General features: G+C 29.2%; 1 protein-coding gene across 6 annotated transcripts; it reads right to left on the reverse strand.

The window, feature by feature from the left end:
- Positions 1–3,126: 3,126 nt before the first annotated feature.
- LOC120077894 (peptidyl-prolyl cis-trans isomerase CYP40-like) lies at positions 3,127–8,947 on the reverse strand. 6 transcript variants are annotated; one of them, XM_039031995.1, is made up of 9 exons: positions 8,351–8,945; positions 7,069–7,569; positions 6,797–6,884; positions 6,601–6,653; positions 5,336–5,440; positions 4,670–4,745; positions 3,688–3,725; positions 3,544–3,607; positions 3,127–3,468 (listed from the first exon to the last, which is right to left on the reverse strand). In XM_039031995.1, exons 1-8 carry the CDS (start codon positions 8,519–8,521, stop codon positions 3,554–3,556), a joined length of 1,086 nt encoding a protein of 361 aa, XP_038887923.1. In that variant the 5' UTR covers positions 8,522–8,945; the 3' UTR covers positions 3,127–3,468; positions 3,544–3,553. The 6 variants fall into 6 exon arrangements, 3 of the variants coding, with proteins under 3 accessions (XP_038887923.1, XP_038887921.1, XP_038887922.1); XM_039031993.1 differs by having other exon boundaries at positions 3,127–3,421; positions 8,351–8,944; XM_039031994.1 differs by having other exon boundaries at positions 3,127–3,421; positions 3,540–3,607; positions 8,351–8,944.
- Between the last annotated feature and the right edge of the window lie 3,636 nt (positions 8,948–12,583).

Below are 12,583 nucleotides of genomic sequence, written 5' to 3' on the forward strand. Positions count from 1 at the left end.
TATTTATTGATTAGTTTTTTTTGAAATTTTTAATAAGGGAAAAATAACTTTTGGTCCCTACATTATGGGTCTATTTTTTTTATTTGGTCTGTAGGTATCAAATGTACATCAAGTTTTGAGTTTGGTTTCAATTTAGTCTATAGATTTCAAAATGCTATAACTTTACTAACATTTGAATTTTGCTTCAATTTAGTTTCTATATTTCAAGATTTATACTTTTAACCTTGATTTTTCACTAAATACCTACTTTTCATCTTTAGAATTAATTTATGTTACATTAAAAATTGTTAAAATAATTATAATTAATTAATTTTCACTACTTTATCACTTTTAAAATTACCTTCATAATTTCAGTTCATTATTATGTTTTATTAATTAATAGAAATTAACGTCAATTATTGAAAGTGAGTATTTAATAAATAAAAAAAAAAAATTAAAAGTGTAAAATCTTAAAATTCATAGACCAAATTGAAATAAAATTATAAAAATTATAACATTTTGAAATTTAGCGATTAAATTGAAACAAAATTCAACTAAATGTGTGTATTAATGACCAAATAGAAAGCATAACAAAAAATATATTATTCCCTGTTAATAAAATTATACAAAATGACCTGATTTAAGAAGATGGTTTTAATTCTGTACTTGTATAATAAGGGTTTATTTTTACCTACAACCTGTTAATTTCTTGCAAAAGTAAGTGCTTCAAATCAAATTTTTTTTATAGTTAAGAGAAATTAAAACTAATGACCTAAGTAAGTATTTTGCATAAAAGTTATAATTGATTGGAATCTACTCAAATTAAAGCTAAATTATAAAATCACCCTGAATTTTGTACTTTGTTTAAAAAGCATCCTAAATTTTGAAAAGGTTTATCAATTCCCTTGAACTTTTTTTTAAAGGTTAAAAAATAAAAATTTTTGTAAGTTGATATGTATTTTTAGCGGTTTCAATCCAATAAGAGTATTTATTTTTATTTTATTTTTTTAGAAACTTAATGGTATTAGCTGAAACTTTTATAACTTGAGTATAAAATTCACGATATAATGGGTATGTTTAACAATTTTTTTTTGTTAAGGTATTATAATTAAAATGTAGGGTGGGGAAATCGAACCTCAAACCTCAAGGTCAGTAGTACAACCACTATATCAGTTGAGCAACGCTTTTGTTAATAAAAATTATAATCAATTAATTAATTAAATATAAAAGAACAAATTGATGTAATTGTAATATTTATTTTATAATTTAATTAGTTAGTTAATTAACTCAAATAAAAATAAGTAAAAAAATTTATTTTAAACGTTTTTTTGGCAAAAAAATTTATATTAAACGTTAAACATTAATTAAAAAGTAATATGGACTATTAAACAATTCAATTTCTCACTAAAAATAATTAAATTTATACTATATAAAAAGGGTTATGGGAGAAAAGCATTCCATTTCTGCTTTTGCTTACGGTAGGAATATATTAGGTAGTTTTACATCTAAAATCATTAAATAAATTATTTGACCCTATCTTTTAGCATCACATGAAAAAGAAAAAAAAAAATCTAATTTTGTCCTCTCTTTTTTAGCATCAAACGTGAATTTTATTAAATATTTTTAAAAAATTAGTTTCATTTTAACGTGGATAATATCTGAATTCATTTATAAAAAAAAACACTTTCAATTTTGATTTATTTTAAGATTTGATTCATCAAAATATCTCTACTACACTCCAAAATTTTCATCGATTATCTCTCTCTTTCTCAAGTTTTTTCCCCCTCTTCTTTCTATTTTGTTAATTAGTTTTTGTTTTCCTTTTGCAACGTTATGCCTAAGTCTTAAACTCCAACTCAAACTATTCTTCCATAATTGATAAAGTGTTTTGGTAAAACAATTGAATATTAAATATTTATGAGTTTTGCTATTGAAAAAAAATCTCAATAATCCACTTACATTTACCTTTCTCTCGTTTTTTTTTTCCTTTTATGAATACTTTTTTACAATTGAATGTAAAATTAAATTTGATTAATTGTATGTATAAATTTTTTTAATTAAATTTGATTCATTGTATGTATAAAGTTTTGAAATTACATTTGATTAATTGTATGTATAAAGTTTTGATTTTAGATTGAATTAAGTTTTTAAGGTTTATGTCTAAGAAAAGAAATAATATTAAAACAGAAAAATAGTATTTTAATTTAAAATAAAGTTAAAAATTAGAAGATAATCATAACATTCAAACCCAAATTTAAAAAGATTCTTTTTACGCGAATTAACACAAAATAAAAACAATGATAAAATGAAAAGATTAAATCACGCCATTCCAAATAAATAAATAAATAAAATTTTGTGCAAAAAAAAACTTTTTTTTTAAAAAAGAGAGGATCATCATGAAATTAAAAAAAAAAAAAAAAAAAAAGAAGATAAATAGAGATCAAACAAACCAGATGATAAAATCATCCATATCAAAATAAATAAATAGAAAGAATTTTAAACTAAGAGACGAATATCACGAATTTTGAAAAAAGAATGGAAATAATATTTTCATTTAAATTAGGAGATATCTAAAAAAAATAAAAATGTATATATCTTTTAAGAATACTAAAAGAGGATTAAAAATTTTAAAATTAAAAGAAAATTATCACACAATTTTAAAAGATTGAGTTTTGTGAAAACATATGTAATATAAATTCTATTACCTATTTTTCTTAAATTGTTCAAATATTTATTTTATTCCTATAAAACATGTGCGGAATTTACAGGTACACAGTGATATCGACTAGTAAGTCTAAATTAGAAAACCAAAATTAATAATAGAATTTCATAGTAATAGTGACATTGTATAACATGTTAATTATAATTGCATTAATTAAAATTCTTTAAGTCTGAATAATATACTTAATAAGTAACTAAACATAATTAGTAATGACTTGTCAATACTAATTAGATTATATTTTTATGGTTTCATGTAAAAAAATTCAATCTAAAGAGAGAGAGTATTAGAAAAATCCATGTTGGATGAGCTTTTAAGTTTCAAAGATAGTCCTGGATTTAAATAAGTGTCATCTTTGAAACAAGGAAGAATATTAACCATGGCAAAACTCATAAAACCAAAGACCCTAAAAAATATTTAGACAGATGGCAAAACCTATAAAATCCTAACCATTAAAGCCAAAAACCTGTCCAGAATGCCATAGAAACTTTAAAAGAGGAAAATAAGAGAACAAATAATGTATTTTTTTAAATCTCATTGGTTTTTCTTGTTGACAAAATTGTTTGAATGGAGAGTTTCATCCAGCCTTAGTACATTACTTTTAACATCTTCCAGTTCAAAGCACCAATGCAGTACCAACCATCGGTCAATCAAATATCGATCGATTTGATTTCGCATGGGTGAAACTCGTCGGGTATGGATCTAGCTCTCTACTCCATAAACCTTGATTGAAGATGGGAAAAACAAACAAACAAACAAAACAAAGAAGACTATCAGCCATGGAACATGACAGATGAACAAACAAAGATCAGTTCCATACAAATAATGTGAAGAACCCAACTTACTAATCAGGGGCTACTGGAACATCTTGCTATATGCCTTTCTTTCTTGATTACGTCTGTCAGCAATCTGTATCAGTAAACCATATAAACCCGTCAATTAACAACACGTGTCATCTCGACGCACAGAATTTACTTCAATTAGTTTACCTTTTTCCTCGCGGCAGCAAGCTCTTTCTTTATGGCAGCTGAAATTCGAAAGAGTAGAAAGTGATCAGCAAGTTCCAGACACAAGAGGCATTGATATACAGTAACACGAATCGAATATCGACAGCTATAGAGTGAAATAAATAGACGGTTAGCTAGTACAGTCTTGCACTCTTTCAATGAGTTGAATTAGTTTCAAGATAAAAGGCTTTCCTATAATAAAAAGTTAAATTATATAAAATAGTCACGAACTTTGCGTTTTGTTTTAAAAAATACTCCTATTCTTCAAAAGTTAACCTTTCATTAACGTTTCAGAAGTTACAATACAAATGGGACCTGACAATGGTGTGACGACGACATAAAACAAAAATTGAAAGTGCCAATCCATTTTAGATCACTGCCAAAATGTTCCACATCTCGATTTTCTTTCTTGTCTGAAATTCTAAATGCAGATCTTTTCCTTCAATCTTCTACACTTCAGTGGGTTTCTCTATATATCTCATGTTTCGTCGACACCTTCTCAAGACCAAGAAAATGGGCACGTAGTGATATAGATAACATTTCATAGCAATACTACAATAGTAATGGGAGGAAATAGCCACCCCTCTCGATTCTAAGTTGGGATCTCTCCCAGAATTTGCCAGCATTGTTACTACATTTTCTGATTTTCTCCCACCAACATCGATTCATAAGAAAATGACACTTCCTTAGAACTCAAGGACACAGGTATACAACCTATAAAATAGATCCTGTTCAAGTAAGATCGTCGTATGAAAATGACATTTCCAATTTCAGACATCAGAGAAGCAAATGAATACCAATCCACTCTACTGAGATATGAGGTGGCTAGTTTTCAAATTCTAAACAGATAGCTTCTAAATCAATCATTTAGTGCAAATCATGAAATATATCCAGATGTTTTCTAAATAAATAATATAAAATACTTTGAAATAAGTACAGCAGCAGCCCAATAAAAAACTATTACCATCATTTGGCTCCAAATCTGATGCCTTTTTGAAACTTTCGACAGCAGAATCAATGTCATTAAGAGCCATGTATGCCTGGATATGGAATGATTACCATAATCAGTAAGCTACAGCAATAAGGGGATACATTTGTAAAAGGAGGCTTACATACAGAATCATGAATACAAGAACGGGAAAGCACAAAGCAAAAAAGGAGACAAATGATTATGGCTTGTAGTGCTTATAAGCTCATTTCTTTAGCATTTGTCTTTAAATCGATGAATGTATGAGCATACTTATGAACACTTTAATTAATCTCATGAGCCAACAGTCGGAGTCAGATCCATTTAGTTGTTAGGAAACTCCTAAATTTTTAACATCCTATTGCACCATGGGATAAAAATGCATTCTCCCAAATTTCCAAACCATGGTGGCTTTCCATCGTTCATTTCTTTTAATGTAAAGTTATTTTATAAATGAATTCATGGAGAAATTTAAGAAAAATCAAATTAGAAGCTTTTTAATTATCCAAATAATGTTTAATAAAACTGAAAAAAATACTGACAATTAAAACAAATTCTAGAAATTTTAAAGAGAAAATGACAAAGAATCACATATTATCCAGGAAAGCAGAGCTCCATCCACCCCTTTGAGCCATCGCCTTCTTTGCCACAAGAAATACCAACCTGACCTTGGCGAAACAAAGCCTTAACATTGTTGTCTCCGTCACGCATTGCAAAATCAGTGTCTAGCAATGCTCCTTTTAGATCCCCTAACTTCAATTTACAAGCCTACATCAACAAAACAACCACATGATCATCAGACTGACAATAGTTAAGTTTAATCTGCTGAAAAATTCAAAAGGAATAATAGAATCACTTTTTAGTTAAGTGGTAATTAATGACAATGAAAATGAATCAAACAGTGCAAGCAAGGACAGTCTCCATACTATGAAAGAGCGTAGTTGGCACTTCAACTAAATAAATCTTCAAAAGACAATGTGCCCACAGCAGAGTGCACCAGAACATATAATCATAGAGCTGAAAGAGAAGCATCATTGCAAGAAATCTGAAATATATGCTCATTGTAGCTGGAACATTCTCACCAAATCATCTCCCCTTTGGGAACTGGGCTTTCCTTAAGGGTTCCACCACAACCCATTAGCATTTGTCTAAATTAGCAACTTTCCTATTCCAAGGACTTTTATGTACATTTCATAATTCACAAAACTAGATGTGCCAAATTCTGTTAGATCCAGAATATTTTATTGTAAAAATATCGGAAGATTCCTACCACAGTTTAAAATTTTCTTTAAAATTTTCTATTCAAAGAAAATTTACATGATTTTAGTATTGTTTTAGGTCTTACACATAAAACCACATTATGTATTTTAGCAATCTTTATTCACGAAAAAAGTTTGAAGTTGTTCATTTATCTCACTGTATCTCTCGATGGAAGCTTGAGTTTTTATTAAAAAAAAATAATAAAAAATCTCAGTGTTTCAATGTTTGCAAACCAACAAGGCTTAATTTGGTGTTGTGTTTGCAGACTGTTGTCTTTTTCATTCAGTCATAGGCAACTTTTACAAACAAGGGATAAGTTTGGTGAAGAATTGGAATTACAATCTGTCCAAACAAAAATTGTGAAATGGGAATAAGGTTTCGTAGTATTACATTCACTTCAATTATTTTGGATTGAGAAACATAAATAATATTGTTTCCAAAATGATTGGAGAAGCAAATTTCAATTGATGATAGAGCCAAGAAAAAGGTAAAACAGTAAAAGTACAAAAGATAAATGGAAAAGTTAAGAGATGGTGGAATGGGGATAGATGTGTCGATTACCACCTCCCAAATGATTGTCAAATAAGTTTATCAACGTAAATTAGAAATACTGAAATTCCACAAATAACTCAACGAAGAAAATGAAATACATTAACTAGGACACTTACCGAACTGTTTGTGAATATCTGTGATTTAGTTTTTCTAAGATATGAACTCTTCTCTGCAGACTCAAAGGAAAAGACGAGGAGAAATTGAGGGGAGGGGGGAGTCAGTGCAGTTATTTATACTTAAGATATTCATAGTAAAAATATCTCTAGTTTCATGATACTACCAAGTACCATTTATGTCAAAGGAAAGATGTACCTTCATCGATTCCTTCTTTTTCCCAGCAGATATCAAGGTAGCGTAAAGCCTTCCTATACTTTCTGAGAGCCATCTTGTAGTCTTGCTTCTGTAAGGAGAGATTATTCGAGGTAAACAGAATCTATCACTAGGTTTTAATGATAAGCCAACCGAAAATCTGAACCCAAGGTTCTTTCTCATAAGTACAGAGGACGTAATCTCATACAGCAGAAAAAACTTTTACTGAAATAAAACAAAATACATTCATGTCAGATGGAAACTAATGCCAATACCTTGTAATGCTCGTTGCCAAAAACCTTCACAGAATCAACTGCATTCACCCACCATTCAAGTTCATCAGAGCTTTGTTCCAGGTCAGCTGGCCAATCAGGAAACGTATCCCCATCATTGAAAAAGTTTGAAATTCCATCATCTGCTCCCTCAGGAATTTCTCCACAATCCACAATAATAACATCGGCAGTAGGGCAGTTATCGTCACCAGTTGTAGCATGCTCAATTGAACGAACAACACCCATTCCTTTCAGAACCTTCCCAAACACTACATGTTTCCCATCTAAATGAGGAGTTCGAGTAGTTGTGATAAAAAATTGGGACCCATTTGTGTTGGGACCAGAATTAGCCATAGACAACATTCCTTTTCTTTCATGTTTCACCTCAAAATTTTCGTCATCGAATTTCATGCCATATATAGACTCTCCACCAGTACCATCTCCAGCAGAAATATCTCCACCTTGTACCATGAATCCTTTTATAACAAGGTGGAAACATGACCCCTGAACAATTCAAATTTCAGAATGAACACATAAGCATCCATCCACATACCCAGTTCAGGGTAATCAATTCTAAACCAACAAGTGAAACACATTGCTTAAAGAGTGAAAAGTTGCAGTCATTACCAAAGACCCTTTTCATTACTTCATGAAAAAGTTCCAAAATAATTTTTAAAAGATATTGTAGTTAAAGTGTGGGGTTGGGGAATCAAACCTCAAACCACGAGTTATGCCAGTTGAGCTACACTCTTGTCGGTGAAAAGTTCCAAAATAATCAAAGTGAAAGAACATAAAAGAATATTACAAAGCCCACAACCAAAACCCAAAGTCCAATGTTCGTTATTAACCTTTCTAATCAACGGAACACAACTAATTGGAGACCCCGAGTAATTCCTCTGCTTTCAAACAAGAGAAAAACAAAAGAAAGAAGAAACAAAACCCAAAATTTTGAAGACCCATATTTATATGAAGAAAAACTAAACTGAATCCAACTCCTCAAGGAAAAAATTGCTACCACCATGGAAACAACCAAGCAATAAGATAACAGCTATAATATCATCAAATAAGTAGAAGAACAACACTATTTTATTTACTGATCAAGGACACAGACATCATCATTCAACTGACACCCATAAAGGAATGGAAATCTAACGTCTTTCTAAAATAAACAAGTCATACCAGAAAGGGGAAGAAAAAAAAAAGCCATACACGTAAATACAAAGAAACCCAGTTTGTATTATGCATATACAAAGTACAAAACAGCATAGATATACAGAGCAATGACCTTGAAATGAAGGGGAACGCCGGTATGAGGACCAATGCCCTTCTCGCCAGTGCAAAGAGCCCTGAAATTCTCAGCTGTTTTAGGCACTATATCGTCGTAAAGCTCCACCACAATTCTACCCTCAAGATCACCTCCAATACTGATATCCAAGAAGCACCGGATCCTCCCCATTTCCCACAATCACTGAATCTCAAGCCTCAACTAGCTTGACCCAGTAATGTAAACGAGTTTGTAGAGTGTTCCGAGGCCTTCAAAACAGAGTGAAAACAGAATCGATGAATCTGGGAGAACGTGGAAATGAAGACAAAAATCGATGAACCCTAAAGAGGGTCGGCCACTATTTATTAGGAAATCTGTCACTCTCTCTTTCTCTTTCTTTGTGGGTCTGTGTGGGACTGTGTCAGTGTTGAAAAATTTGAAAAGAAAGTAGGTTTAGAGAAGGGTTTAGGGTAATGAAATAGAAATTGGAAGAGAAGGATTGAAGGGACTCTGGATTGTTCTTTCAGATTCAGAAGATATGGCGATGGGCCTCGTGTGATCACTGCATTTTTTCATTGTTGATCCTCATTGTTCCCTTTTGTCATCATCTGTTTCACCTAAGACTCATTCAATCTCTCTTTCCTTTTTCTTTCTTCTCTTCCTCTCTTAAATCTTAATTCACCTCTCATTTAGGTTAACCTTTCCTTATTTGGATTTAATAAATCATTTCATAACGTGTCAAATAATAAATTAAAATATGAAATATTATTATAGAATTAGAAAATTTTCTTCCAAAGATATCATTTTATATCGTTATAAGTTATATGTATCTCGATTAATCAAGTTTATGGGACTACCTATCTTATAATATTGAGTATCAAGAAAACTCGTATGATGTTTAGATGACCCATGGATTGCACTTGTTCCCTTTAAGCTCTTTATCAAACTCATGTTATTTATTTACCTTTAGGTCAATCCATAGTGGTTCTATGAAGTTGTATCGTTTAAAATATTGAAGTAATAAATTTATCGATTTAAACTCCGAACTTTTGCAAGTGTATTAATTCACATTTACCACTAGACTTCGTTTTGACAAATATTTGGTGAAACTTATCATTTCTATAACTCATAAACTTTGAAACAATTTAGACTCTTCATTACAATTTCTTTTTTGGATTAGACTCTTTATTACAATTACTTTTGAAAATCATCCATATGCATTGGTCTCATATGTGTGTAGACTTCTTCCATTGTCAATTTCATAAAATAGATGATTAAAGTCGATGTATGAACGATTTTCAAAAGAAAATCTAATAGAAAATTTAAATTGATTTACTTATGAAAGTTTAGAAGTAGTGTATATCATTATAACTCTCTCACAATATTTTTCCAAATAGAATATAATGGAAATGTTAATTAATAAACTTAGAAAAGTTTAGAGTTTAAATTGATACAATTATAACATCAGGATTTTAATTGATACAAGTTAAAATTTTAAAAGTGTAAATTAATATTTTTCTTAATAAATAATGGGTATTATATTCTACTTGAAGAAAATAGAAGTTTAAAATTTAAAAATAAAATTTATTTTTTTTAATTTATGATTTTAGCTCATTTGAGTTCATATGCTTTAATACATCAACGTTGATCCCTATATTTATTAAATTTTGTTCATTTTTGTCCATCTATTTTTAAAAAGAATAAAAAGTATGCATGATTGTTCTTCTACTTAAAAGATGTTTTAAATAGAAAATGAAAATGATAGTCAAATAAGCATAATTTAGAGGTAATTGATCAATATTTATTTTCTTAAAATCGAAGGTTTAAAATCATCGTACCCTAAAAGAAAAAATTAAATAAATTTTGAATACTACAATAAAATTGGCGTGGATGTTACCTTAATTTAAAATTGAAATATTCAAATATCACTTTGATTATAAATCATTACAAAATTATTTCACTCCAACCTTGAAGATAGCCATAGGATATTTCATGCTCTAGATAATTCCAATTCTTCAATCTTCCTGATGTAAGAAATAATAAAACTTCAACAATATTGAAAGAGAGAGATTAAGATGTGCAATATAAACAATATATATGTGTATGTATATATATTAAACATAACTGTGCAATATAAACAATATATATGTGTATGTATATATATTAAACATAACATCAAATAATCGAATTGTAATTTAGGGAAAAGATATTTTTATACACATTTAGTTTAGTAGGTAAAGTTTAGCCTCGAAAGAAATATATAAATGCCTTATCTATCAAACCATGATTAAGAGGTGATTTAAGAGGTATAATATTAGCTAAATTAATCTCTCTCTCGATATGTTAGGGTAAAGAATAATTGAGTCTCTAAGTTTGAGATTGATAGTACAAACACTATATTAATTGAGATATAGTAAAAAAAAAAATCGATGTTATCAAATTTGTAATTCATACTTAAATTCTGCCAATCTTGCTGTTTCATCGGTTGAACTATTTTACGTTGTACTAATATGTTGAATTTTTTGTATGTGTTCATAAGATCTTAAATGAAAAACTCTAATTGTTATTGACTTGATAGATGCAAGATTTTTGTCCTCTTTATTTAGTAACCATATTGACTCCTATATCATCCAAATCAACGTGGACAATCAAACCATCGACCTTTTGACATAGTAATTTGTACTTTATCCATTGAACTAGGATTTATATTCTAATGTGGAGACTTTAAAATCTTTTTTAAATCCTATTATTAAATTATTAATAGAAAAGGAGTTTCAAAGTCGAGATCAGTAGAGGCATTGATGACACAACAATAAATTTGTTTAGAGGTGTGAGAAGAGCATGCTAAAATTCACACCAATATGTTGTTTGCCACACATACTCTAATGCTTACGTCAAAGAGTGAAAGAGTATGAAAGCTTTAAGATTTGAAAGTAAAAATTGATCATTCACGTTCTCTAGATCTATAATGATGTACTTATTGGAGTAGATGACCTAGGTTATCTCCAATAGAGTTTTAAAGCTATATTAGGATAATACTTCAACTCACATTGAGTTGAGGCATGCAAGAGGTATGTTTCGTTGAACATTTTTTCAGGCTTAATCTCAATCTTGGTAATGACTACCCACCTTTTTCTAGACTCATGTTGGTTCTAGAATGATGTTTCAGTTTCGGATGTGTGTAGAACATGCCTCAACATTAACTATTTTGCTAGGCTCGACTTCGGTCTTGGTCGAGGTAGAGGACAATTAATTTGTTTTGGGCTAAGCCAACCCTCCCTTCTAGGTCATTTTGGTCATAGGGTTTTATTTTCAGCCCAGATCTAGTTATTTTTTTGGTCCCAATTGTTCTGTTTTCGTTTTATATCGATTATGCCCTGATTCAAAATCACCCTGACAAAAGTTTTTTCTTTATCATATTGGATAAATAATAACCATTTTTTTCATTGTAAAGTGACAATAATATATACTTGCATTTGGGATATTTTCACCCTTTTTAAAAATTAAAAAGTACAAATTAGTTCTAACATGATGGTGTAATTTGAACCTGACCTTTTCATCGAGGTTAATAATATTTGATTAAGTAAAACATTGATAGTTTAAAAATCTATTATACATTTTTTACAATTTAGAGAGATATGTAATTAGATACCACCTTGAAAGTTTCAAAATAACTTGTATTAGAAAAAGTATATCATTTTATCTAACAAATAAATTATATATAGTTTTTACCTTTCTTTTTAAATAAATGATATATATACATACACGTACATATACACATTTAGATCAAACGAACGAAAAATAATCAAAAATACCAACCTTAATTTAGAATGGTGAATCATTAAGCTTTAATTAGTGTGAGATTTAACCATTTTATATTTCATGTGATAAAGATGTTGCAAATGTTTAAAGAACAAATATTAATTTATACTCATAAATTTTGGGAATCTTATACTAAAAATTGTATCAATTAAAATCATAAACTTTAGATTGATAATTTAAATCCTAAACTTTGAGAGTTGTATTAATTTAAACCTAAACTAATAATCATATCAATTTAAACCTTAAAATTTCGTAAATATGTCAATTAAACCCTGAACTTTCATAAGTGTATCCAAATAAAATATAATAGAAAGATTAAGTTGATACAATTGTGAAAATTCAGAATTTAAATTGATACGATTATTAGTTTGGGGTTTAAATTGATACAGTTTTTAGTTTATCCAAGATTGAGGGAATATAAATTGATATTTA

This window comes from Benincasa hispida, chromosome 5 (genome assembly GCF_009727055.1).
Source record: "Benincasa hispida cultivar B227 chromosome 5, ASM972705v1, whole genome shotgun sequence".
NCBI classification, from domain to species: domain Eukaryota; kingdom Viridiplantae; phylum Streptophyta; class Magnoliopsida; order Cucurbitales; family Cucurbitaceae; genus Benincasa; species Benincasa hispida.